At 44.7% G+C, this 25,649-nt stretch overlaps 1 protein-coding gene across 2 annotated transcripts in view; it reads left to right on the top strand.

Moving 5' to 3' along the window:
* The first annotated feature begins 1,287 nt into the window (after nucleotides 1–1,287).
* The window catches only part of DENND5B (DENN domain containing 5B), a 122,389-nt gene continuing 98,027 nt past the window's right edge, over nucleotides 1,288–25,649 (top strand). Inside the window, exon 1 of one of the 2 annotated variants that reach the window (XM_075116524.1) lies at nucleotides 1,288–1,464. In XM_075116524.1, coding sequence (XP_074972625.1) covers nucleotides 1,353–1,464 — 112 coding nt within the window. In that variant the 5' untranslated portion in view covers nucleotides 1,288–1,352. The remainder of the gene's footprint in view (nucleotides 1,465–25,649) is intronic. The other variant, XM_075116514.1, reaches the window with a different exon arrangement.

Here is a 25,649-nt window from a genome sequence, read left to right as displayed (position 1 = left end):
TTTCCTTATCAAAGGCCCTTGTTGAATAAAGACAAACATAAATCATAGACATAAAAAAAATGTGGCTCACGCTGCTGAGAGATAACTGAAAGAGGTCATAAGGGTCCACAGCAAGCAAAGGATGAGACTGTAATTGTGACATGCTGCATGGACCAAGACTAGTAAACGAGACAGAAGGATGAAAGCACGTATCGAATTCTGCAAACAACCTTCTTAAAATATACAGATGGCAGGATTGTCTGACACGAGCAGGGATCTCACCAGTGTGGGGGAAAAAAAATCTCAAGACCTCAAAAGAAGCGTCTCTGCCCCTTTAGAAGTAGGTGCCAGTCCTTTGGCACCGGGTAACAAAAATGGGAGGGCTTTTAGAAACGAGGATACAACAATACTGTTTTCCTCCTGGACGTGGCAGAACGATTGTCAAACCTTAAATAAACGGGAATGAAGAAACATTTTAGATTTTGCTCTGAAACGGTGCGCATGAAGCAAAGAAATACTCCTCTGTCCTGCAAGTTAATGCCATGCGATTACCATCCATCGCGGCGTCGGGATGGAGCCCACACAAAAGCCATCCTTCAGCCCCCCACCTCTGGCAGCCGACCCTCCCGGGCGGGGATGGATGGATGGATGGATGGATGGATGGATGGATGGATGGGGATTAGGGGGGTGCTTTCGACATTCAGGTGGTGGGAAGGAGAAACCATTTCCCCCAGCAGGATTCCCGCAGGAATCCCGGGTGCTGCCCGGCCCGTTCTGGCTGCGGCGCTCCCTCCCGGCCGCCCGGTGGCAACATTTTATATATATATTTAACATAAATAAAAGCCAACCTCCCCTGCTCACGCCCCGGGGTGATGGGGGCGAGACGGGAGAAGCTTTAGTCACCCATTGTGGCAAAACCGCGTGGCAAAGAGGCGGCGCCGGGCCGCCCGGGGCTCTCCCGCACCCCTCGCACCCGAAAGGCCGATAAGGGCCGGGGACATCCCACCAAGGCCCCGCAGCGGAGCGGGCCGGGGGGAGGCACCGCCGCGGCCGCCCGGGGTTTAAATGCCCCGCGGGGGCGGGCCGGCACGGCCCGCCCCGCCCCCCCCGCCCCGCTCAGCTGACAGCGCGGCCGCCCGCCGGAGCCGCCGCCGCTCGGTCTCCGGTGCTCGGTGCTCGCTCGCCGTGAGCCGCCGTTCGCTGCTCGGTGTCCGCCCGCCGCGGCCTGCGCGCCCCCGCCGGGGATGGGGAGCGGCGGCGCGCCGTGACCGGCCCGCGGGCGCGCCCCCGTCGCCGCCGCGCAGAGCCGCGCTGCCGCAGGGAGCCGCCGCCACCGGGAGCCGCCGCCACCGGGAGCCGCCGCCGCCGGCGGGATGAGCGGGAGCGGCGCCCCCGGGCCCGGCGCGGCGCCCTGCCGCTTCGCCCACTACTTCGTGCTGTGCGGCATCGACGCGGAGAGCGGGCTGGAGCCCGACGAGCTGGCAGGTGAGCGGCCCCGCCGGGGCCCGGCGCGGCGCGGAGGCCTCGCCCGCACCCCCACGGCTGCGGCGCGCCGCGGCCCGGCGGGCTTTTGGGATCCGCTGCTTCAAAATGTCTGCCCCCCCCCCCCCAGCCCTTCCCCGTGGAGGCGGGGGTCGCCGAGCCGGCACAAACCGCAGGGAGGGAAGGATAAAGCACCCCCCGAGGGGCAGCTCCCGCCCGGCGGCGGGGGGCACTTGGCTGCTGGCGGCGCTTGGCTGCCGGCCGCCGGGATGCGCCCTGCCCCGCAGGCCGGGCTCCGCCGGGCCGCCGCTGGCCCCGGGCCCGAGGGCTGCAGGGGGAGCGGCAGCCCTCGCCCGCCCCGGCCCGGCGGGGGGGAGCCGGGGCCAGCGGGGTGCGAGTGCCGGGAGGAGGTACGGAGGGTCACGGGGTCGAAGGGAGCCGAACGGCCGAGCCTTCTGTCGGGGCAGGTGCATTTTCTTCCCTGTTTGCATTGGAGAGCTGGGGGGGGGAGGGATCTGGGAAGAACTGCATAAATTAATGGAATCGCATCTTTAATTATGCTGCTTTATTCACATCTTATGTCTCTTCAGAAAGAGTCTTCCTGCATCCTTCCTTCCCCTCCACCCCCAAAATGCTACAGAATCAAAGAAAAAAATTGTTACCGTAATTTGGAAAATTAGTTCGAATTTTCTCTAAAATATTTATTTTTGGAGGGTTCGTGACTGGATTTGAGCTGATTATCTTGGGAAACGGCAGTTTTCCTTCCTAAGTGTCACTTGCGTTTAAATAAAAGGAACTGTGTAAGCCCGTTTTTACACATAAAATTAGATCAACTGTAAGCTTAATAATGGGGCCTAATTGCATGGAAGCGAAGCATTTCCCCACTGAGTTACGAGTTTGAAAGCGCTTGGGCGCGTAGGCTTGACCGTTCCTCTGTGCTCGCGCTGCGCAGGAGCTGTGTGTGACCGAGGCTGAAGGCAGCTGCAGCTGCCACGATGGGCACCTCAGCCCGGTGACAGGATCCTGGCGAGGTCCCCGCTGCTATTGCGTCACGAAGTACCTCGCCTTCGGGTTGTGTAAGAGACGGACTTGATGATCTACATCACTGATCCACGCACCCTGGTTGAAGTTCATATTTTTGTCACCTGTAACAGGGGTGGATACACCTGATGTTCCAAGGAGCTTTATCTTAACGCGGGGTACCTACGTCTTTTCCCTTCGCAGCGAGCACGCGCTGGAGGTAGCCCTAGGGTCTCCAAGTTGAAGCATTAGCCAAATGTGCTTTAATCTGTGTTTGTTTTTTCACATGTACCCGTGACTGCAACTGTATGTTTTCAGTTTTGCTGCTTCAATAGAAGACTCCTGGCTCATGAGCCATCTCCCAGCTGATGGCGTACGGGGCTTGATTTGCATAATATCACCTATTGGGGTTTCAGCTACTTAAACTTTGAGTCATCTCTAACTCTTCTATCTGAAAAGGAACTATTTTTAAAGCAGTGTTGGCTGGCAGGCTGTGCCTTCCCTGATGAGTATCCAGACTTTCAAACTTGTCTTTTGCTGATTTCTGCTGCGTCTCCTGCTGAGATGTGCAGGCGTGTTCTTGGGGAGCGCCATGCAAGGGCAGGCTGAGTGCGGTGGGTTCATGCAGGGTAGTGGCTCAGCTACGGGGCTCAACTTCTATGGTCATTCAGTAGGTTTAGCTGAGCTGTTCTTCCAGCAATACTAATCAGATTTCAAAGCTAAAGAAAGTCTCTCACTATGAAACGTTTTTCAGTGAAAGACATTTTGGCACATCTAGGATATGCCCATTTATAAAATATAATGCAGCCATGAATAATTTCAGAGAGAAATCACCACAAGTAGTTGTTTTTAAAACAAGTAGGGCTTCTTTTTTATTTTCTCCTTGCCCCCCCCAATAGGAAATAACAAGTCGAAATGTCTTTGCAACTGGTTTGAACTAGGCAAGGTCCAGCAGTATGGTTTGAGCATATAAAAAATTGTTGGTAATGCCAATTCAGGAGGCGTTCTTAAGACCTAGGAGGGTTGGGATATGATAGAGGAAGAAATGGAGTAACAAAAATATGATGGGGCTTAATATTGCTACTGAGCAATGTTATATTTTTAGGGACTCGTGACAAGAGCTTTCTGCTATCAGCTGGGAGTTCAGCAGTTGGAAATGTTAGGGAGGAACAGGGAGTGCTGTAAGCCACAAATATAATGCAGCCATGGAAAAATTAACTCTGGTTATAGATGTAGCTGAGAAAACATTTCTGCTAAAGCTTGAGGAGTATTAGTGCCACTGTAGGCAGGCAGTGGTGAGATCCCATCTAGAAATATGTGTTACAGGTTTCAAAAACTGAGCTACTGGGATTAAATTCATTACCAGAATAGGTGGGGAGAAAGATGCTTGAGGGAACAGAAGTCTGCTGTATCACAGGAAACCCACAAATGAAGGCTATTTCTTTCTAAAAAAGCTCTTACAATGTTTTGTAGAAAGAAACGATCCTGTTCTTTCAGGATTGAATTACGCAGCTGTGATAGCTTTCCATCTTACTATCCTTGGGCTTAAAGAGGTTGTTGAGGTGAGTCATGGCATCAGTGAAAAGTTGATGGGACTTAAGCCACCACACAGGTCATCCCCAGTTTAGCAAAAAAGTAATTAAGAACCTGCTTATCTCCAAACTTGTGACTCCCTTAGCAGCTAGTACTGGCAAAAGCACCTTCCTCAAGTGAGGTCTGACTGAACAGAGCTGCGCTAGGGCTGTGCAGAGGAGGACGAGAGGAGCTCTGTTGCCCCGGAGGCACCAGGGCTTCTCCTCTGAGCCAAGCAGAAGTTACAAAATCCTTGAGGCATTTTCAGCTTCCAGATAGACTCACTGGTGATCAGCTGAGGCACAGAGACCTCAGCGAGGCACGTGGCATGCTAGGGAGCTGCTGGTGAGTCAGCTCTGGCGTCATCTGGAGCTCCCCAGCCTGCACCCTACCTTTGCTGGCAACAGCCTGGGACCCATCCCTCTGTGAAAGCTTTCCTTGCCTGATGATTTAAGCCCAAAATCTCTTGCTGCACAAAGCCTCTGTGGTAAAAAACCAAACCAAAACAAAAACCACAAAAAAAATCCCCTACAAAAAAAACTAAACAAACAAACAAAAACAATGAACAAAACCCAATACACCAAAAAACCCATTGTCTAATGCATCAGGCATGAAGTGAAATGTTTCAGTGATGCTCTTGGAGGCAGGGCAAAGACCTACCTTTTTAACCCTTACTGTAGGGTTGGTAGGTCTGTTCACAAAATTAAATAAAATCAAGGTTTTAAAATTGTATAGAGTCTTGACATGCTTTTAGGGAAGAGTGATTTGCTTTATAGTTCGTGTTGGTTTGGATGCTCAGTACTCAAAATTTATTTGGTAGATGAGAATTTTCCACCATGCAAATGTTTCATTTTGTGCGCCCCCCCCCCCCCCCCTTTTTTTTTTTTCCTTCTTTTGCATGTATGGCATTTTCTGGTACAGATTGTCCTATTTTGAAAAGTAAAAAGCTGATTACCTGTTGTTCCAATTGGTAGCATATCCAGGCACACAGCAAAGAAGTGTGTGGATTATAATGCTGTCCAAACACTGGTTGCACTATCACAAAGCTCTCAGTAAAGGATGGAAGGAAAAAAAAATCTTTCTAGGGACTTGATGGAGGAAAGGAAACTAAGGATTTCTTGGCCCTTCATAGCTGGAGAGGTCAGAAAAGAAAAGCGGTGTATTTGATGTGAAATATCTTGAAAAGCATGAAAATTTCAGTATTGGTTTCTGTGCCCTGTTGAACTCCAGTAAAATAGGATGAAGGGAGCTTTTCTCTCACGCTCGGGGCTGATGGAAAACACATTTCAGTTCACTTTCATCTTCATGCCTACTTCTTTTGGGTAAAGCCATTTTGAGACGATCAGCCTTGGAATTGCATGTGCTTAAATGAACTCGTTATAGTAACTATTTAACATTACCTTAAACAAAAAGACCTAATTGTTCATTAAATTGTTTCTATTACATATTTTGTCATACTGTATCAACTTTATAAGTGTGTGTGCAAGGCATGAGAGTTTTCTGACTGTAGCGGCTTTTGCGTTTTGCTTTGACAGCATATTAAATTTTGTAGTATCTTGTTCCAGAGTGTCACAAACTACAGTTTAAAAAATCCAGAATGCATATGACTCAGTTAAAAAGAAAATGAAATCTCTTTTATTGGGAAAGTAATTATTTGCTTTGGAGGAAAGTAGAGAGAGAATTGCGGACGGGTGTGTTGTTCCCAAGTGGAAGGACTGGTCTGTGCTCCACTGAGGATGCTGCTGCTGGAGCGGTTTGGAGGGAGAGGGGATGTGATAAGCCAGCACAGGAGCTGTGGCCTGAAGGACCATGTTGGATGATGCCTTCTGCAGCTCAGAATGTGAATATTGGTGGAGTTGTGGTAGCCTTCCTGCTGTGTGAAACGAAAAGTTGAATAGCATTTCCCCCCCCCCCCCCCCCCAACCTTAAAATATTACCTCAAGACTATGTTTATAGTGAGGAGATGTTCTAGTTATTGTATCTTGTCTAGCAACATATTTTCCACTGTCTAGTTTTGGCTACTGCCTAAAGATTCACTATCTTATTGTCCTGGTTCAAAGTATACTTTAAAGCTGTAGAGAGCTTCATTACTCTACTTTTAAAATTGAATTTTAAATTTTTTTTTTTTATTTCTTCATGACCAGCAAAGCTGAGAGTGCTTGTCGGAAACATTTAGCATCTTGGGGAAAATAAACACTGCTTCTACCTCATGTTGCTTCCCTATAAATATCTAGATATTGGTAACTGATTTCCCCCATCAATAAAAGTTACCTCAGTTCATAATGTTGAAAACCAAACAGGGTGTGTTGCAGTCTGGCTAACTCTGCTTCTTATCTAGTAGGCTGTTATTTTTAGAAAGCTAAAAGACTTTTTAGTCCTTGTGTGTGCTTGGCACCTGCGCGCTCATGCCTTGCAGCGTCTCCCCGCAGCCAGCGCGGTTCTCCGTCATGCTTCCTTCTTGCCAAGTCACCCTGCAGTGCCAGAAAACCTGGTGTCATTACTACAGCAATACAACTTCCCGTGTACATGGCTTTTCTGAAAATAAGTAATTGGGTTTTTTCCTAGTTTAGTGGAAATAGACTGAGAAATTTCCCTTGACCAGGGAATATCTAAACAGTTGCAGTTCCTGTTCATGACTTACTCAGTTGCCACAAATGAAAAGCTGGCTACAGGAGTTCTGCTTTTCATTTTTAAGTACAGTCCAGAGTTGCGCAAAGCATTTTCTGAGGGATTGTTCCAGTTAAGTAACCTGGATGTGGATGAGAATGGTATGGGTAGAGAAGATGGCTTATGCTGTACTACCTAACAAAACTTAACTTGTTCCTCAAAAGCAATTGGAGTGGATTGTTTAAGATTTCTGATTGTTACAGGGCTTGTGAGAGGGACAGGATGTTACAGGGATGTGAGAGGGGCAGGAGAAATGCCCCTCTTAAGAAATGATGCTCAAATGCAGCACTAAAACTTCTGACTTCACGGCTGGAATAAGCAAGTCTCGTGGATGAGGGGTTGGATGGAATAGCTGCCTTATTGAAGTAACTGTTGTTTTTTGTAATTTGTCAGAATAAACAAGGAAACACTGGGTATACATTTAGAAAACCTGTTTGATAAAAATCTAAGCTCGGTTAATATTTTGTTCATATGAAGACAAATCATTTGATCTTAGTCTGCATAAGTGAAGTGCAGCATTTCTAGTTAAAGTGGGTATGGAGGTAATCCCTGCTTCCGTGCAACCTCAACTCGATGCTGAAATAGAAATAATGTTTCTGCTCTCTTTTATGTCTTTAAAGGTGGTGGCATGGATAGTTGCTGTAATCGTTTATTCTTAAATATTGTGGGTTGGTTGGGGTTTTTTTTGGTTTTTTTTTTTGCTACTGGGGAAAAACAAATTCCATTGTAACACCACACAGATTTTTTTTTTCAATAGATTTCTGAATTACACATTAAAGACTTAGCTCCTGTAGGAGGATTTCTGCAGCCAAAAGAAACAGTGCTTTTTATAAAGAATTGTCAATATTATTGACAAGTATCATCTCCCGTTACAATAACCTTCAAAAAGGAGTAACCCTCTTGCTTACATGGATAACAAACCAGTTGTGGAATTGCTAATGGATGTGGCTTATTATTATGCTTTACTAATAGCGCTTTCATTCTCTATCTTTATGTATGCCAGAAAGACATTGGATTTAAATGCTCCCCCAACGCTGGTGTGACTATTCTGTTAAACATTTGCCTTCATCTAAGTTTTTTGTACAGTATTGCTTTGAAAATAAGGTATTGATTGGGTTGGAAAAACATCATTATTCCTATCAATAGCACTGATTCACTAATGCTAAACCAAAGAGAATTTCTTGTACTTTTTTTGCCAGATAAGCTGCTGTTTTAATTCCCGCTTAGAAAGACTAAACCCTCTTGCACTCTCAGAGGCTGTTTCGCTGCCAGTGGCTGTTGCAGTAGCACAGAAGGAGGCGGTGTGACTGTGTACGTGAGGGTTTTTTTAGTGAAAATCCTAGTAACCGGTCTGTTAATGTTGCAGTAGGTAGCCTTTTTTCTTCGCATAGTATAAACTGCAGTATAATCTAAGTGCTGGCAGGCAGAGTGGCTGAGCTGCTGTCCTTTATAAGAATGACCTAAATCCAACCCTAATCTTGTTCCTGCACGTTGGGCTTGAAGTCACTGCTGGCCCCATCCTGATGGCTTAGTGGTGCGGAGGCCAGAGAGAGCCCAGGACCTGCCCAGGAGCGCAGCCGCCTGCCTTGGGGGCTGGTGGAGCCCAGGACCTGCCTTGGGTGAAAGGCAAATGTGCAAATGTCCTGCAGAACATGGAAATGCCAGATCAGGCCTCGTGCTGGGTGTTGGTAGTGAGTGTGAGGAGAGATGGTGCTTTTGAGCCTGCATTGAGGGTGGAGGTCCCTCTTGCCAGCAGAGAGGCTCCTCTGTCAATGTCCATGTCTGTGGCGGTCCTCATGGCGCCGAAGGATGGCGGCATCTGGGGGAACGCGATACCCGTCCTTCTGAAAACAGGAGAACAGAAACCGTAAATATGTCAGAATTGCTCAAGGCAGTCTGTGACTGTAGTATTGATTTCTCTGCTCAGCTGTTTGCCTGTGAAGCCTTTCTGTCCTCGCCAGAGCGATTTACCAGTGCTGCAGGAGCTGTGCCAGCACCCTGACACTGTGCCCACGGCACTCCTACGCCAGTATGGAGCTTGCCGTAGGAATACCTCCAAAACGGGCTGCTTCAGGAAAGAGAGGTTGAGATGCACGCAAGCCAGTAGGACAAGGGTGTCAGGGCTCTGTTGCCTGCCTTCTTTCACCTGCTTGTCACGGACTAATCAAGTTGTCCTTAATGCCAGCTCCCTGAAACATGCTGGCAAACATACAACCCACAAAGCCCCTGCGTAGGCTGACACTGGATATGTGGCTGGCACGCTGCTCCCCGCTGCAGTTGCTGATATGCTGCAATGAGGGTTGGAGTCAATGAGAAATGTGAATGAAGCAGGGAAAAAAACAGGATGTGCACTTTGATCCAGTTAATGCTGTGGTGCTTGGCTGGTGCTACTTGAGATCATGTAGGACCACTTACATATGTGGGAAGAAGACTACATGTAGCTTGTTCAGCCATACCTTGTGCATATGGAGAGGAACTGCATCAGTCAAAACATAGGAACATTCACATAATTTGGGAGTGCAAATAACCTACAATACTCTTTTCATTATCTACCTCTTGACCAGAAAATAGCAAGAAATATATATGGCAGGAAAAGTTACATTGAGGAAAAACAGATTTGGTGAGGAAGCTGTAGCCTTTACTGTGATATTTTGGTCACACTAGCCATATAGATAATCTCAAAAGTAATTAGGGAAGAAATGGTGATGGGTTATCACAATAAAAGACGCATACTGGAGAGATGACTAATGTGTGACAGACTGCTGAGGTGGCAGATAATGGCATGGCTGGAAGAAGCTTCTGTTACATTACCACTATGAAAATATAAGCAACTCAGTTTGTGCTCCTTGCTTGGAGTCAGAGATGGTTTTACTCAGCTGTCTGATTGAGAGCTTTCTTAAGAAAGCTTAACTGAGTGCTTTCTCATTAGGGTGTCCTAGGCTTGACTAAGGTGCCTGGTTGGAAACAAAGGCATGATGCTTCAAGGCGTGGGGTTTTGCTTCATCCTCCTTCCTCCACCTACCAACCCAATCCATGAAAAATAACATCAAAACTTCCAAACAGATGCTTAAAGGGTGAAATGGAAAGAGTGTAGAGTAGTCTTGAAGGACTTTGCTAGATCTCAGTGACGTGCTTTGAGTGATAGTATGAAAATTAACTCTTAGTAGACTATAATATGGCAGGGTGGGAAGGTGTCTTGTTCTGGGGGATCTACAAAGAAAACATTTGAAGGTTGCTCTCCAGTGAGAGAAAAATTTCATACAAAATTGTCAGCAGTTCTTGTTTCGTGTTCAGAGGTAATTTTTAAACATGTCACTCTTGGACAGTGAGCATGAACTTGGTTTTGCTTTACAGTCATTTAATTAATCAAATTGCAATAATAATTCCGGAACCTAGTAGCAATGTGTTTTTAAAAAACAAGCTTTATATCAAGTGGAGTCAAATCATGCTTTGAAGCTGTGTGAGTGGTAGGTTGAACAGCATGAAAGCTAGAAGAATCTTCTCTCCACCCCCTTCTTGGTATTCTCTTGTCATGTTAAAGACGAACGTGTGGAAGGGTAAGGGGGCTTAATCTGAAACACCATTCTGTGTAAACAATGACAGGATTAAAAATAAAAAGCAAAGCTCAACTGTTGTGGGTGTGTAGTGGCTGCTGCTTTTCATGGATGACTGAAATTATTTGTATAAATTTGCATTTTCCCCTTAGCATCTATATAAACCTATGCTCATTTCCATGCATAGCTATTTTCACGTACAAACTGATTGACAAGCGGTGGCATGCGATGTAATGCAATGTTACCTGTGTTAGCAGTAACTATAGTTACAAGGAAAAAGCAAGTGTCAGCACGGATGCTCCTTACATGAGGCTTCCCAGGTAAAGGAGGTACTTCGAGTCTCTTGTGACTGAAAGACAAGAGGGCTGAGCTCTTTGTAATGAAATGGTGAAACCAAATGACCACTTAACTGGTAATTTCTCAATGAAATATTGATTAAATGGGCCAAGCAGTCTGTTTGGGACTGACTGACATTTGGGATGTATCTGGAGCCTGCTGGGAGAGAAGGATGCTGCCACAGTCCAAATAGGTATTGCTTACACTTTAGGGGTCTGAGTTCTGGAGCCCAGGTTCTCACTGGCCTGGAGACTGTCTGGAGGGTCCAAATCCCTGATTTAGGAGCGTACCTCTCCTGCTTTTTTTTTCAAGTGGCTGCTGAGATGGATCCAGTCAGATGGTGTACATACCTTCTGGTGGGCCCTCTGGGCTCCCATGAGATGTTCTGGGAAAAAGGAGAGAGATTTATTTTTTAAATTCAAACTATGAAGTTATGAGCAAAGAATGCAATATATGATTGAGTAAATATTTGGCTTTTCATTGTTGAGGGAGGGGAGGATTAGTTAGTTATTCACACAATACTATTTTTCCATCAGTATTCCCACTTGGTATTCTTGTTTGCTTTATGCTGTGCAATACTCTGACATGAATTTAAAATTAAGAACAATTTTGTGCTTAAAAACAAAACAGCCGCTCTGTTAATGTAGATGTTCCCTCAGCTGTGATGCTGGCTGGGGTGGGAGAGATGAAGGACTGTTGCAGTTTCTAGGATGGGACATTTTGTAATGTAGATGTTGTTTATTCTTCCAGTATAACAATTTGCAAGCACACAGCACCAAGTATTTGAGGCAGGATTCTCACATTTTATTTAAAAAAAACAAACAAACAAACCCAAGCAAACTGAACAAAACATCAAAAACACCAAACCCCTAAAATTTTGTGTAATCATATGAAGATGAAATGGCAGGTCATGACTCACAATGCTTAAAAACTGCCAGGTGCCTTGTAAATGACTGGTGGTGGATGTAGGCGCTGCCACAGAGCTTTGAAGGGTGTATTATGCTGTATGTTTTGCCTTGTAAACACTTCAAGAACATCAAGACCAGGAGGAATGGTACTACCGTGTCCCTAATGCACCCCTTCTGAGTTGTCAACCTTTGTCTTTAATGACTATTGTTATGAATCTCTTAAGGGAGAATATTTATCTCTGGAAATCAGGATAGCAGCTATTCAGCACAGATGAAGTAGGTGTTTAGCCTTTTCCCAAGATGATGCTATTCAAGATAGGTTTGTCTGATTAGCCTTTGCAAATACATTGACTCTTTCTGGCTTTAGGAGTGTGATGGCAGATGTTGTTTGACTCTCTTAATTCAAGCAGGGATGTGTAGTCTACTGTTTCTATCTCAAACTGAGGAATGACTAAGAACTAAAGAATCCCAGTGTAAGAAATGCTATTAAGTAATAATTTTTTCCTGTATAAATGTGAACATCTGCATAGGGTGAGGCAGCTGTAGATGTGGTCTGCCGTTGTACATAGCAAAAGGGGAATGGTGATGGGAGATGTTAACTTCACAACAGCAGTTCTAGTTAATAACTTACTATAATTTCTAAGCCTGTGTCTTTGTTTTCTTTCTTCTTGGAGCTGCCTGGGTGGGTGGTGAGTTGGGAGAGGAAAGAGGGAGCTCTGTTGAAAATTGCTCAGTCTAACACAGTTTAAAAAAAACCCCAAAAAACAAAAACCCCAACAACCACCCCCCACCCCCCAGCTTAATGTGGGCTGAACTTCCCATGAAAACTCTGCCTTAATGAGCTCAGACCCCTCAGCCCTGCTTTGTCCCGGTCAGCAGGTGAGAAAGAGCTGAGGTCCCCAGTGCGGGTGCCCTGGCTGTGACCCAGGGGCTCAGGGCTCCGATTAGTTCAGCTCTTGTGCTTTTGGTGGGAATAAGAATGAGAAAACATCTTGTCTTGGGGCCTGGATGTATTCATGCTCCTTGCCTGCAGGTCTGTGCTACGTCTGGAAGAGTCATTTGTCCAGGAGCCCATCTTAGGCACAGATTGAGGTCTGTCCTAAAGCTGAGATTGAGTTGCTCAGAGCAATTATTACAGTGGAGCGCCAAGATATATCATATTTGATAGTGGTGAAGATCTGAAAACTATTTGCAATTAAAATCTGTCTTTGGTTTCAGATACTGGTTAGTATTTTGTCAGCACTTTGTGACAATGACTTCTGTCCCAGCATTGCTCGTGCTGCACTGAATAGCTCAAAAGGGAAGTTGACGCCGAGCAGGAGACCATCTGTGTTGTTAATAGTGTAGTATTAGCACACTCAACGCTCAGGCTTGTGTGATTTGTAAGGTGATCAAACTAGACCTGTTTCCTTTTCTCAAAAAACCAAACCCCCCGAACAGTCTGTATCCTTATCTAACAACTTCTGAGCCCATAGGTCAATTTGATTTTGTCAGAAATGAAATTGAAAAGGTATAGGGTGTTTTTTGCTGAAGTCCCTGCACCTAGAGCAGAGATCCTAATTAACTTGCCAATAATACAAAGGCTGTGGGAAAAGCAACAGCGCTTTCTAAAGCAAGAGAGGCCCCTCCAGGTGGGTATCCTGCAGGCTAATTGGGAGCCACATAGCTGAGATATGTAGGAGCGGAGCATGCATTGCCTCCTTGCCTTCTGCCCATCTGGTGGGTCAGGGAATGGGGGGTATCTCGTGGTACTGAGGGGGAAGGAGGGAAGATCAGAGCTAACAGGCTTGTGTGAGCAAAAGGAACTGCTGATGAGAGGACTGTGATTTCTGTCCTGGCGTCTGGGTGCGTAACTCCTAGCGCTCTTCACCCAGTCCTGGGAAACCATGCAGCTGTGTTACTGTCATCTTCCTTAGTCTTTCCTTCTCAGTCTCAAATGAAGAGGTTTGTTAGGAGCTGTAGCAGAATCCCTCCCCTACAATGTGATAACAGGTGGTGGGAGCAAAGCTATGTTTGGCAATAAATAGCAATGCAAGGATGGTTGTTTGCTGCTCCAAGTCCTTCCTCAAGCTCAGTGAAAGGATGTAGGAGCTTGTCTGTGTTGGTCCGCTTGCATGCAAGAGATGTGTCTGTGGAAAAGCACCTTTTTTGTTGTTTTGGGGCTTTTTTTTCTCCCCCAAATACACTGAATGGGAGATACAGCAGCAGAATGTGCTGGGGAAGGGAGTTCTCCACCTTTTCCCTTCTTCATCTTCCCCTTCCCACATTTAAAAACAGATGAGCTCTTCCTTATGTTTTATTGTTTTAAGAAGCTATTCTGACCTTTCTGATGATACTGTTAAGAACCAAGAACTGTATTCTGATGTATTAAAGTGCTAATGATGCATAAAGAGTCATAAAACTGCATTAAGTGCATTAAATTTTGAGTAACTCCAGTAAAAAGCACTGCAAGGGATGGCTAATCACTCTGCCTTTGAGTTGTCTTGGAAGTAAATGGCAATATTCAGCTCAATCTGTCCACTGAAACAGCCTAGAAGGGGATGGTATTGCGTTGAAGTGCAGTGGAAGGTTGGCAATCCACGCCTGATTAATCTGCTCATACCAAAGTGGTGTCGCTCCGTGCTTCCAGCAAGTTTGTAATAGATGAATGCATTAATGAGCCCCTGGATAACCAAGACTACTCTCGGGGGCCAGGGGGGAAATCAGAAAGGATAAATGTTGCTGACTCAGTCTCTCTTTCTCATGCTACCTCTACATATTTTTTTTCAAGCAATTCTTAAGTGATCCCATGTTGAAGTGAGCATTTAAAAATGCTTCTCTGTGTCACTAATGGTAGCAGAGCTGTTTTGTGTGGGTTTGAGTGGCTGGGTTATTTAAGCCTTTTTGCTTTGTTTCCCTGAACTTTCTCTGCCTGAAAAATATTGTGATCTTCAGATGTGAAAGACTGACTCTTGGTTAGTTGCTGCTAGACTATGCTGAGTCTTAGTACGTTAGAGGGAGGTTGAAGCCAAACTTCCCTCGGGGCCAGCCAAGTGGTCCGCTGAGCCATCTTCTTTTGAGTGGATTCAATTAACTGGTTGGTATAAGTGTGTCGAGGTCTCTGAGGGCTGATGATAATTTGCGGTCCAGAAAGTTTGGAAATTATTCTAGCCTTAAGAGAAACTGTTTCAGGAGTCTACTTAGCTTTTGCAGGGTTGATTGTAGTTTATTTTCACTTTCTGATTATGTTTAATAAAAAAGGGATTGTTGCATAAATTTAGCAAACTCTTGCATTCAGGACTTAAATTTCTGTTTTCATTTCTTACAGTGACTTACTGATAATTGTCTTGCTAATGCATTTTAATTCTACTCCCTAAAAATGTATTATCTGGTTTATTTTGTAGGAGGTCATTGGTTTCACAATATTGTATAAAACTGAAACTAAGTCCTTCTGTCTGCAGCTGCAGTGTTAAATAGAGCATCATTGTCATGTGGTAAGCGTGGCTGTCAAAACACTTTGGGCAAAGTGGGTAACATGAACAGTTCTTCTATGTTAAATATTTATAGAAGAAAATGCAAACTCAGAAGGCTGCCAGCAGACAGACGTACTGCTTAAATACATTGTTGTGTTGGTTGGGCATCAATCTTCACACAGCAGCTTTAAGAAGACAGCAAGCTGTTTCTGCTTGTGCACAGGCCCAATTGTGTACCTTTTCTGCACAGAAATATATATGAAAACGAACTAGAAGTTTAAAACTTAAGAAGAAAAACAATAGCTCTACGCAAGTGATTTGCCAGCTAGCTGCCCCCGAAATGTTCTGTTCTCTTTGCCCACTGGTCTTCTGGTACAACGGTCATAGCAGAAGCTCAGCACAAGCCCTCTCTTGCATCACTAGCCTCAAGGGCCATCATGTCTTTATTTCAGGTCCTCTGGTGCAAACAGGTGGTGAACTGCAAGCAGCGAGATACTGAGAAGAAAGCCATGTAATTAAATCTGGCACTGTAGTATAATAAATCTCTGTTGTATTCTTTAGCTTTCTAGACGCCTTCTGAGCAATGCACAATGTCTGTGATTAATGACTATTGTATTGTCTTAAATAATAAGCTTGAGCCTTCAGATAGGTGACATAATTTAGCTGTAATGAGTGTCAGATTCATGTGTTTGATCTCAATGCTTTGAATTTCAGCGTCGTCGTTGCCATGTCCTTGTGAGATTTTTTAATGCCAAGGAAGATCAGTAAAGGGGGATGGGGGGCAATTTCTATGAGAGTGTGAAGAATCCAACTAATCTGTTGCTCTGAGGATGTTGACTTTTTTGTTATAACTCATTTCTAAATATGCAAGATGAAAGCAGTTGGATCGTTCATACACTGGACCCACTGTTATTGAGAGACACTTTCTCTTTGACAGAATTATTCCTTGCTGTGAGGTGTCTGTTGACAGTACCAGTGATGGGTGTTTCCTTTTGTGTGTCAAGATGCACCAAATACCCATTGCAGGGGGGAAAAGGCTTCTCAATCCTTTCCACGCCATTGCCCTGTCTGTCACCTCCTCAGCAGGCTTCTCTGTTGTTTCCTCCTTTGACTGAAGGCAGCAGCTCTTTGATATGAGCCCCTATTTCTTCACATTTCTCTTTTCATTGCCTGGGTTCAGCTGACACAGGAGAGAAAGCATTGTATTCTCTTCCCTGCAGCTACCTGTGAAGAGCTTTCTCCGCCTCTGTGCTGTGTATCTGCACAGTGCTTCAGCAGAGCTGGGAAGGGAGGGCTGACAAACTACAAAGCATATCAGACCTAATTATTCAGCTAGCATAAGGGCCTTTCTATCCTGCTCAGGATATTTGCTCTTGACTGTGTGGGTAGTTTGACTGACATAGTGTGCTGACTTCAAAGCCATTGCACAGCACTGCATAAATGCTTCAAACCCAAATCCATCTTCTTTTGGGCAGCCTGGCCCAAATGGGCTGCCCTAACGGCAGGGTTTGGCAGGGCTCATAAGTGAAGGGTCAGTGCAGACTCCCCCTTGTCATTATTTTTGTAGGTATGGGGGGGGAAAGGGATTTAAAATCCCTCACCATTTCCTATTAAGTCTGACTCATTTTGTCTGCTTTAGCATTGTGGTAGAAAGACGCATAATGGATTTGTTAGGGTCAGTGCTTCATAATGTGACGGTTGACTTTGATGGGCAATAGGGCCTAGTTTGCCACTCCAGACAAAGGATTTGTAGGTCTTGCAGGCTGCCATCTGTTTCAAAAAAGCAAGTTTTTGTGGAGAAGGGATGCAGCATGCATGCTGAAAAAGTTGAGTTTTTTCTTGAGAACTGCTGAGTCTTTGTATTTGAGCTTTTAATTCCAAAACTAAGCACAGTTTATTAATAGCAGGACTTCCCTTTTGCCCTCCCTCAGTCAAGCTGGACATCCAAATCTCATTGGTGATGGGTTGATGTCTTCTAAAATACTTCTATTTTAGAATACACATACTCATCCCACAAGTGTGTTCTATTCTTTTCTCCAGCACCCAACCAAGCTCTCTGAATGCAGCCAGACATTTTATTTCAGGTTGTTTGCATTTATTCTGATGCATAAGCATATAAGGCCCAGGTTGGAGAAGAAATAATGTTCAGCTTTCATTTGATTTTTCACTTGTGCTGAAGTTTTCTCTTGTGCTTTCTTAAAAACAACAGAGAAAAACATTGATCATACTCTGCCCCTATAATCCAGACTGGAAAGGTCTGCTTTCCTGCAGTGATTCCACTCTTAAATAAAATGGCCAGCCAACCTGTAGGGCTTAGACATGCTGATAAATACAATCTATATATGTAACATGTGTTAACCTGACCGTTAATGGATTGCTTCTATGTATAACTACTGGAAGTAGCACAGAGCTGCACAGTCCAGATCTGGAGGGCAGGAAAACATCCTGCTGCAGGACGTAGCAAAAATAATGAGTAAAGCCTTGGCAGTTTTCTTCTTTCCAGCTGGAGATGAACAGGGCTGCCAGCACTGATAAAGAGGTCCTGGCTCACAATCCTGTCCTGCCCATTTAAGGAGCTGGTTGCTCTCCTGATGTGACTGGGGGGATGGGAGGGAATTGATCCAGTCCTACCTAACACTTTTAAGGTGCATTTTTCTTTTCTATTATGGGGAGTGACTGGTGTGGCTGCTGAGCTGTGCAGGTACACATGTGCACCACTGAATACGGGGCTGAAAGTGCAATCTCCCCCTCATTGTGGCAATTGGGTTAATATGCTGCTAATGAATGTCACATTAAGACTGTGGTGGCAGCCAAAAGAAACTGGCACCTTCCACTTGCCCCCAAATACAGCAGCCCATGGCTGTGCCAGAAGGGCCTGCCTCCATAGCCATCCTGGGTGCCTCAGCACCCTCCTGCGAACCAGTGTTTGCCACCAACACTTTTTTCTTTGTTTCTGCCAATTGCCAGCTGACAGCAGAAAGCTGGCAAGCCATGTGGGGACTTGTGCTCTCGTTGCCGTAGTACTATATTTCTGGCCGTTCCTGGAATTAACCTTTTCTCCAAACTTGCTCCCAGCCCTGGCAAGTGGTGTGGTGCTGGGGGCTGGTGCGAGAGAGGGGACTGCTGGCTTGCCTGCCCTGCCCTGTCCTGTCCGGTGCTGGGCAGATGGAAACACAGCCATCAGCTGGTGAGCAGCGCAGCCAGCTCTGATTCCCTGCCCTGGCTGTCCTCACAGCTCTGCACCTGAACCGCTAGTTCTTGAGCAAGGAGGGCTTTTCTTCTGTGCAGGCAGCTGTTAAGGGAGGAAGATTTTTTTTTTTTGAGGAAATGAAATTAATAAAATTACTTTCTTTGATGTGGTGGCCTGGTTCTGTACCAAGTTTTCTGCTGCAAGAGGTGATTGCCTGCTCCTTTGCTAGATTTTCCTCCGAAGTCTGTTAATGGCTCCTGCAGAGCGGCCCCTGACTGCCTGTGGAAACCACGCCAGCGGTGTGGCTTTGCCAGGGTCAATTCTTCCTCCTCTTCCCAGTCTCTGTGTTTATTTCTCAAGGGTGGGACTCTTCAGGCTTCATCTTGAGAAGTGAATACAACATCTATATTCCTTGGAGATCCCATCTCAAATGTGTCAGGAATATTTTTGTCAGAGGTGGTTCTGTAGCTGATGTGGAGCACTTGTGCTGAGGGAAGGCCGCTTGCAACAGAAGTCCCTGTCTCACTTCTTAGGAGCTGAGGTCTTCAAGGTCCAGAGGATGACACAACAAGCCTGGGAAACTCTCCAGATAAAGACCTGAGGCCTTGGAGAAGTGGCATTCGTGGTCAATGGGGTTGACTTAAATGAGAGTGTACCCAGCTTTTTCCATAAAGACCGGAGCTGATACATAGTAGGCAGTCTGATCACAGGCTGTTTCTACTAGCACAAGTTCCAAGGTGTTCTACCTGGCCATTTGGTGGAGTTTAAATATTTTGCCAAGGAATGGCTTGTCAGGTCCTCCCATGTAACCTAGCCATCTTAGGATAGCTGATGCTGGTGATTTTCTTTGGAGACATGATGGTTCAGCCATCAAATATATGCCTCAGGAGTGAGACCATCCAGCTTGCTCTAACTCCTTTCAAACAGCAGAAAAATCTAATGTCTTCTTTTGGGTGCAACAGTGCCCTGAGGTTGAGTCCTAACACCTACATGGGACCTTTGGAAATATGCTTGAGGAAGCCCAACATTTTCATGCAGTTAACTTTAAATTACCAAAGCTGAGAATCTCTTGGCTGTCTTCCACTAAAATACAGGGTGATATAACAAGCTTCACAGAAGTGCCTTCATTAGCTTAAAAGGAGCAGATTAAAAGTGAAAGTTTAAGAAAAATATTCATAATGGGATGCAGTAGTCAATGATGATGTACAAGTGCACAAGTACTTGATGCATCAAGTGGTTGTGTTATCACTATAAAATGAGCGGTGAATTTAAGAAGACCACATACTCTTTAAGGTCCATTTGTGGTCTCCAGGCTTTTGGCAACATGTGTATATACTGTTCCTTGGGAGGTGTTGAACTTGCTGGAGCTGTACCTGTACGATCCTCTGTATCTTCTCTTTTTGGGTGGTCTTTGCATCTTTTACACCTTAAAAAAATAAATCAAAAAAAAGAGGGCAGGGGGTAAACTACTTAAGAGTGAGGACAAAAATGGTGGAAACATAATTTGTAGAAACAGCAATTGATTGAGCTGGTTTAGCCAAAGAAGCTTTGGCTCTATCAGAGAACTTTTCTGCTGTACTTAATTGGATTTGCCAAGCTGGAACAAGCCCTGGCATAGCAGTTTCAACCCCTGCCTTTGCTAGTCAGCAGCATGCAAAGCTGCAGAGAGGTGATGAAAATGCTGAGCAAATGCTGTGTGAACTGGAGAGTCAGCACTGAAATGCCTTCTTGACCTGGCCGTGATGGTGGGTCATTTACTACTTCTGAGTCAGTTTGGGACATTTGGGCCCGTGTCCAACGTACAAAAATGAATCGCTTGCTGCAGGCAGCATGGGTTGTCACTGCAGGGATTTTCTTCCTTGCGGAGGTCTGTGTGTGCGCCCAGCGCGGTCCCGGCGGGTGCCTGCACAAGTTGTGCTCTGGAGAGTACGTCTGATCTGATCAAACCCTTGTGGAGAAGGAAAACGGAGATTACTTGAGAGCTGCAATAGGATGCCAAGAGTTTTCACATCCCATTACATAAGAGCATTATTTGTGCCTGGAAGAATAAGGGTATAGTAGAGGTGTCTAAATCCTAAATTTTAATTCTGATGTGGCATTGACTGTAGCTCCCAAGGAGCTTTGTGTTCTATCTTTCCTGAAGTCTATTGGTAAAAATTTGTTATTTGTACAGGGCAATGAAAGCATTGGCTGTGAAAGCTGTGGTTATTTACACATACATTTGGACGGTTCTGAACCAGTTTAGTGCTGAGTGGTTTCAGCCTGCCTAGTGGGATGGCAGGGGACTAACACCCTACCAAACTAGTTGTTACTTTAATTGGGAAGGAGAGGAGTGGTGTGCAAATGAATGCCTTCCATGTGAGTTCATTTGGAGCTGTGGATGTAGGGGCTGCTGTTTTTGTTTGATAAACTTGATAAACCTCATCTGCTGTAACAGTGATTTCAATTGGAGGAAGATAAATTGAGGTGGAGAAGGAAATTGGAGGGGGCAGGCGCAAGCCTGAGCAGGAAGGTTGTTTTAATAACCTTGTAAAATGCACATTGCTTTGGTTCAGGATGAATGCCAACTCTTCAAAGGTTTTAAGGTAAAGACAGAGACCTCAAGTTGTTCAGGTGTATTTGAATACATTTGAGATGCCTCTGAGAAGCAAGCCACATTTCAACCAACAGAGCAAGACAGAAGACCTTGTAACTTCCTTGTGAAAACAGGCAGGCTTTCTGCTGGGTTTGTGTTCTCAGCCCTAGAATGAGAGCTTTCTGTTTGTGCTATCCAAAATACTGATTAGTAAGATGTGCTGACAAAAAGAAGGAATTTAATGCAGTCGGGGGAAGAGTGATGTAGTTTATCTGTGGGCATGGGTGTGCCCTCTGTGGGTGTGTGAGATTCCTGCCCTGGATTAAGGGAGATGGTGTGTGTTTCTTTTGGACCCAGAGGAAATGACTTTAAGTGCAATGAATGGGGGTGGGGTTGAGGGGGTGAGTGAACAATGGGAGACAATGGACACAAGCCTATTTCGAATTTAAGGTTATCTTTTAGGCTTGTTGTACTGCTTTAAAATAGCCTGGAGGCAAAGCTTGAGGTTAAAAAGCACACTAAAACTTGAACACAGGCTGCTGTTTAGAAAAGCGAACTTGCAGAAGTTTGTAGAGGAGATGTCTGTAGAATAAGAAATAGGCAAAACCAATAAGACACCTGATAGTTTTTCCAGGTTATAAGGGAAAAAAGATTATCAAACAGAAGAGTGATGAGTTGGTGATGCTGAAAGTCAAATAGTTTTACAACACTGTCAAAAATCCTTAAAGCAAAAATGCACAATGCCTAGGAGGGTGAGGGTGGTGGTATCTGTTCTTTCTCCAGATGTGGGGAAGTGTGTGTGTGTGTACACACATGCCGATCAAGTTCACCTCTTCCATCACAGTTGAAGGGACCCTAAATAACCCAGGTGTTAGAAAAGGAGTTTCTGCAGGCTCACAACTCTCTGTGACCCTTTTCCCCACACTAGATGAGAATTCAGCGGAGTTCTCTAATAGTCCTAAATGAAAGACAATGACCTCGATGGCCAACAGGTACAGCTTCAAGAGGAATCATGGAAACTTGATGGCTTCTTGTGTATGTGTTTTCTGTACCACATCTGAGAATTAAATAACTATAATAATCTTCTGCAGGGGCTGTCCAGTCAGTGATCTGAGCAAAGAAGCCTATTTCATTTGGTGCCGGGGCCCTTGCAGATGAAGAATATGCAGTGGCTTTTTTTTATGGTACATGACAACTTATACTAATGCTTGTTCAAGAGCCTCGTTATTCCACAAGTCCTATCATTATACCAGGACTGATCCTCTAAATCTCTTCAAACTTTTCACTTATATTAACAGTAGAAATTTTGAGACCTCATTCCCTCACTCCATCCCTCAGTTCATTAACAGAAAGCTGTAGACACAGGAAACAAGAGATCAATCTTTTGGTTTTTTGGGGTGTTTTTTTTTGTGTATGTGTGTGTTCATGATAAGTCAAGACAATGTCCTTAGCTTCCTTAGGACTCTGAATATAAAAGCCATATTTCAAAATCTATGAGGTAAGAAGTAAAAAGACATAAGTGGGAGTACTTTTGGTAAATGTTTCTAAAAGGATTTGCTGAGATAGGTGATGTACAGGGATTACCCTATATATATAGTAGTACACTATGTACGTTGTACAGATTTTCGTACTACAAGATGAACTAATGTTAAACCTCTGACAGACCAAATCACAGTATTTCTTAAATGGGTACAGCATTTACATTTTTCTTGCAATATGGCTCTGACGCAGAGTCATTTACCACAAGCTTATCCAGAAGGCTTGGTTTGTGCTGTGAAAGCACAAGCTCAGTTACATCCATGTTCACCAAAATATTCAGTGTTCTTAGAAGCAACTAATGGCTGACAGCTGTCTTTTTTTTTTTTCTTTCCTTTTGAAGCTAGCAGGCGGTGTGTCATCAGCCAAGGTGGTGCTTTTCAGGGCTGCGTTGTTTTTGTCCCTGCAGTGCAGGTACCACATAATTCTGCAAGGTGATGGGTGGCTCTGAAATAGGCTGCAAAAGTTGTCCTGCTATTGGAGCAGTGAATGAGGACTGAGTTAGCTGTTCTGGTGTGGTGGTGATGATCACCGCAGCACTGGCAAAGCAGTGACTGGAGGAAGAGGAGAGTTGCAACTGTTTATGGCAAATTTGAGGGAGATGTGTGACTTGCTTGGGACTGGCCTGTCTGGTGACACTTAACCGCACAAAAAGACTTTGCTGAACTATCATGCTAAAAATATTGGTGGGAGCATGGAACAGATATTGAGAGTTTTCAAAGACTGAAGTCCATTCACTGATATCTGAAATTCTTTCCTTAAAAACAATTTTCAAAACAAGTTTTCTTATTCTTCAATATTTGACTCTTGGAGCATTAACAAAAGGGAGAGGGTTATCTGAGGGTCTGTAAGCTTTTTTTTTTTTGCAAGAGGGAGTGTGGTGGAAGAAGCCTCTGAGGACTTGCTCTGACAGAAGTAGATACCCTTCAAGAGTCCTCTGCTCTGCAAGCTTTGTCTTTCTCCACAGTACTTAACCCGTCTAGTAGAAAAAAGGTTTTAAAACTTTCCTTGCCTTCTGTCTTACGTAGCTACATCTCCAAAGAAAAGTAGTTTGCTTTTTGGAATGTACCAATTTGATATAAAATGACTAATTGTAGTTGTTGCCATATGTTGTATTACTGGGTTAAATTTAGTTGGAAGGCTGAACTAAAAACTAGGTTGCCTCATTCAGGCAATCCCATGTGTTGATTAAGTAGCTTGAGCTGCAAATGCTGTTCCATGCTGTGTATCAATGTCTGCTTAGATCGCCAAAGGGTCAACCTAATGCCAAAGAGGATTCAGAGTGTTTCCTGTTACCGAATAATGGTGGATAACTCATATATGGCAATTCCTGTCCTGGTCAGATGTGCTGTCCATCTTGTCTAATAGCTGATATATGCTGTTGCTATGGTGTATGATTCATCAACAACGTTATAAAAGAACTTTCCTAAGAGGGCACATCTTCTTGGTTACCATTTGGAAAGGTTGATTTACATAGCGAAATAGTAGGGAGCTTGTGTGTGTGCACATGCCATCCTTCTGCTGAGCCCATTGTGCCATGATGGGTGGACATGGGTAATGGCCAGCCAGCTTTTCATCCTCTGCAGATGTCAAAGGGAGTTTCTGTTCTGCTGTTTCCTATGTACCAAGTTGATCTCTTCATGAGCATCCCCGGCCTGTGAAATAATTCAGGTGATGCCTGTATAACTTTGTTGAGTTTGTTTGATGGATGGTATTTATCCCCATCACTGTATTACATTTCTATTGCAACTTTTAACCTTGTGTTGGAAAGTGGTTTAGTCAGTAGTGGTGGGGGTAGTCATAGCTTGTTGAGACAGGATGATATTTTTGGAAGTGAGAGAGGAGGATGTAGCAATTTGGATTGCTTCCTTGAGGCTGCCAGATTGACTTTCTGAAGACTGTACTAGCGCAGGCAGAACTGGCACTTTTGAAGAATATGCTTACTGCTCTTTTATTTGATATCAAGAAACTCTTCCAGCTCAGGAAGGTGCTGTGCCCCTCCGGTATGCCAAGAAGCTACAGCAGCAGTGCATGCATTGCCCCTGGAAAGGAGGCAGAGCACCCTTCAATTTTGGAAACCTGTCTCAAATGGTACGGGAGCCTGTCAGGGTATGGGTTACTCATGTTCAACAAGCAATGGCTCTTCAAACAGAGGCATGAATATGAAGAAATAAAATGTGAATCAGATTGAAGTTCAATGTAATCACTGCATTAATCAAACCTGCCCTGCTATTTAGCACAAAACCAGTTGAAACAAAGTAATGGACTCAGCAATATGCATTTGCAAATTATTCCATCAATACTTCACTCTTTGATGTATTCATTTTATCCAGTTCATTTGTTATGTAGCTATTATTTCTCACCAGACAGTCTCAGCCCTCCATAGGAGGCAACTTGCTATGGCAAGACTCAGTTTATCAGTGTGTTTTCTCACTGCAGGTCTGCCAATGAAGTATACAGGTAGTTGTTTGTAGGCCTCAAGTTTGGACTTGCCTATGGAAAATTCCTGGGAGACCCCCAGAATCCTTCTAGAAAGAGCAAAAGACAGCTTCTAGGTTCCATTTTAATTTGTGTTTTTATGTTGTGGTTGGCTGAGGGTTCAGCAGTTCTGCACCTCCGAGCACCTGAGAAGCAGTGGCACAAGCTGGCAGAAGAGGTCTGGGGGTCGTTCCCTCCAGAATCCTGCACTCAGGCTGCATGCTCATCCCTGACATTCCCTTCTCCCCCCTCCTTTCCAGGCAGTATCCCTGAGATGTCCCTCAAGAGTAGTGATACTAAAACCTTGTCTTCTGATGAGAATTGATGCACAGCATCTTGCTAAAACTCTCCTCACAAAGGGGATGTTAAGTACTTTGGCTATTTAAGGAAAGCTTAAGGTCTGACTGTTTATTGTGGTTGCCTATGACAAATCTCTCCTGAAAGAAAAGAGGGGGGTGGTGGGGAAAAACATCTTTGAAAGCTGTGTGAGCACCTGGCATGGGTAGGACTGGATGCTGTGTGACTTCTGAGTAAATGCTCCTGGACTATTAATCATTGATGAGATTAAATATCTTTACGGTATAAAACATAACTTGAAGTATCTTTTCAACGTCATCCTGTAGTTCATATTCCAAGGTCCTACCACAGCTTCAGTTTACAAGGACAAACCTTTCAGTTGTATTGCAAGGCCAGTAGCAGCTGTGTGGAGGAGTGTGTTTCCCTAGGGCAGAACACAGGTCACTGCTTTGCTGCATCTTGGAGAGCTGCAGTACCTGGCTGAATAAAAAGCTTTTGCAGGTTGCATAAACTATTTGGTATGGCATGGCACAAGGTAGTGCAGCACATTGTGAGATGTTAATGTAGAACTTAAAATCTTGCTTTAAAAACTTGTTAAAGTTT

Source organism: Phalacrocorax aristotelis, chromosome 1 (assembly GCF_949628215.1).
Source record: "Phalacrocorax aristotelis chromosome 1, bGulAri2.1, whole genome shotgun sequence".
NCBI lineage: Eukaryota > Metazoa > Chordata > Aves > Suliformes > Phalacrocoracidae > Phalacrocorax > Phalacrocorax aristotelis.
Note: the sequence above shows the minus strand (reverse complement) of the source record. Positions and strands in the feature narration are given on the sequence as shown.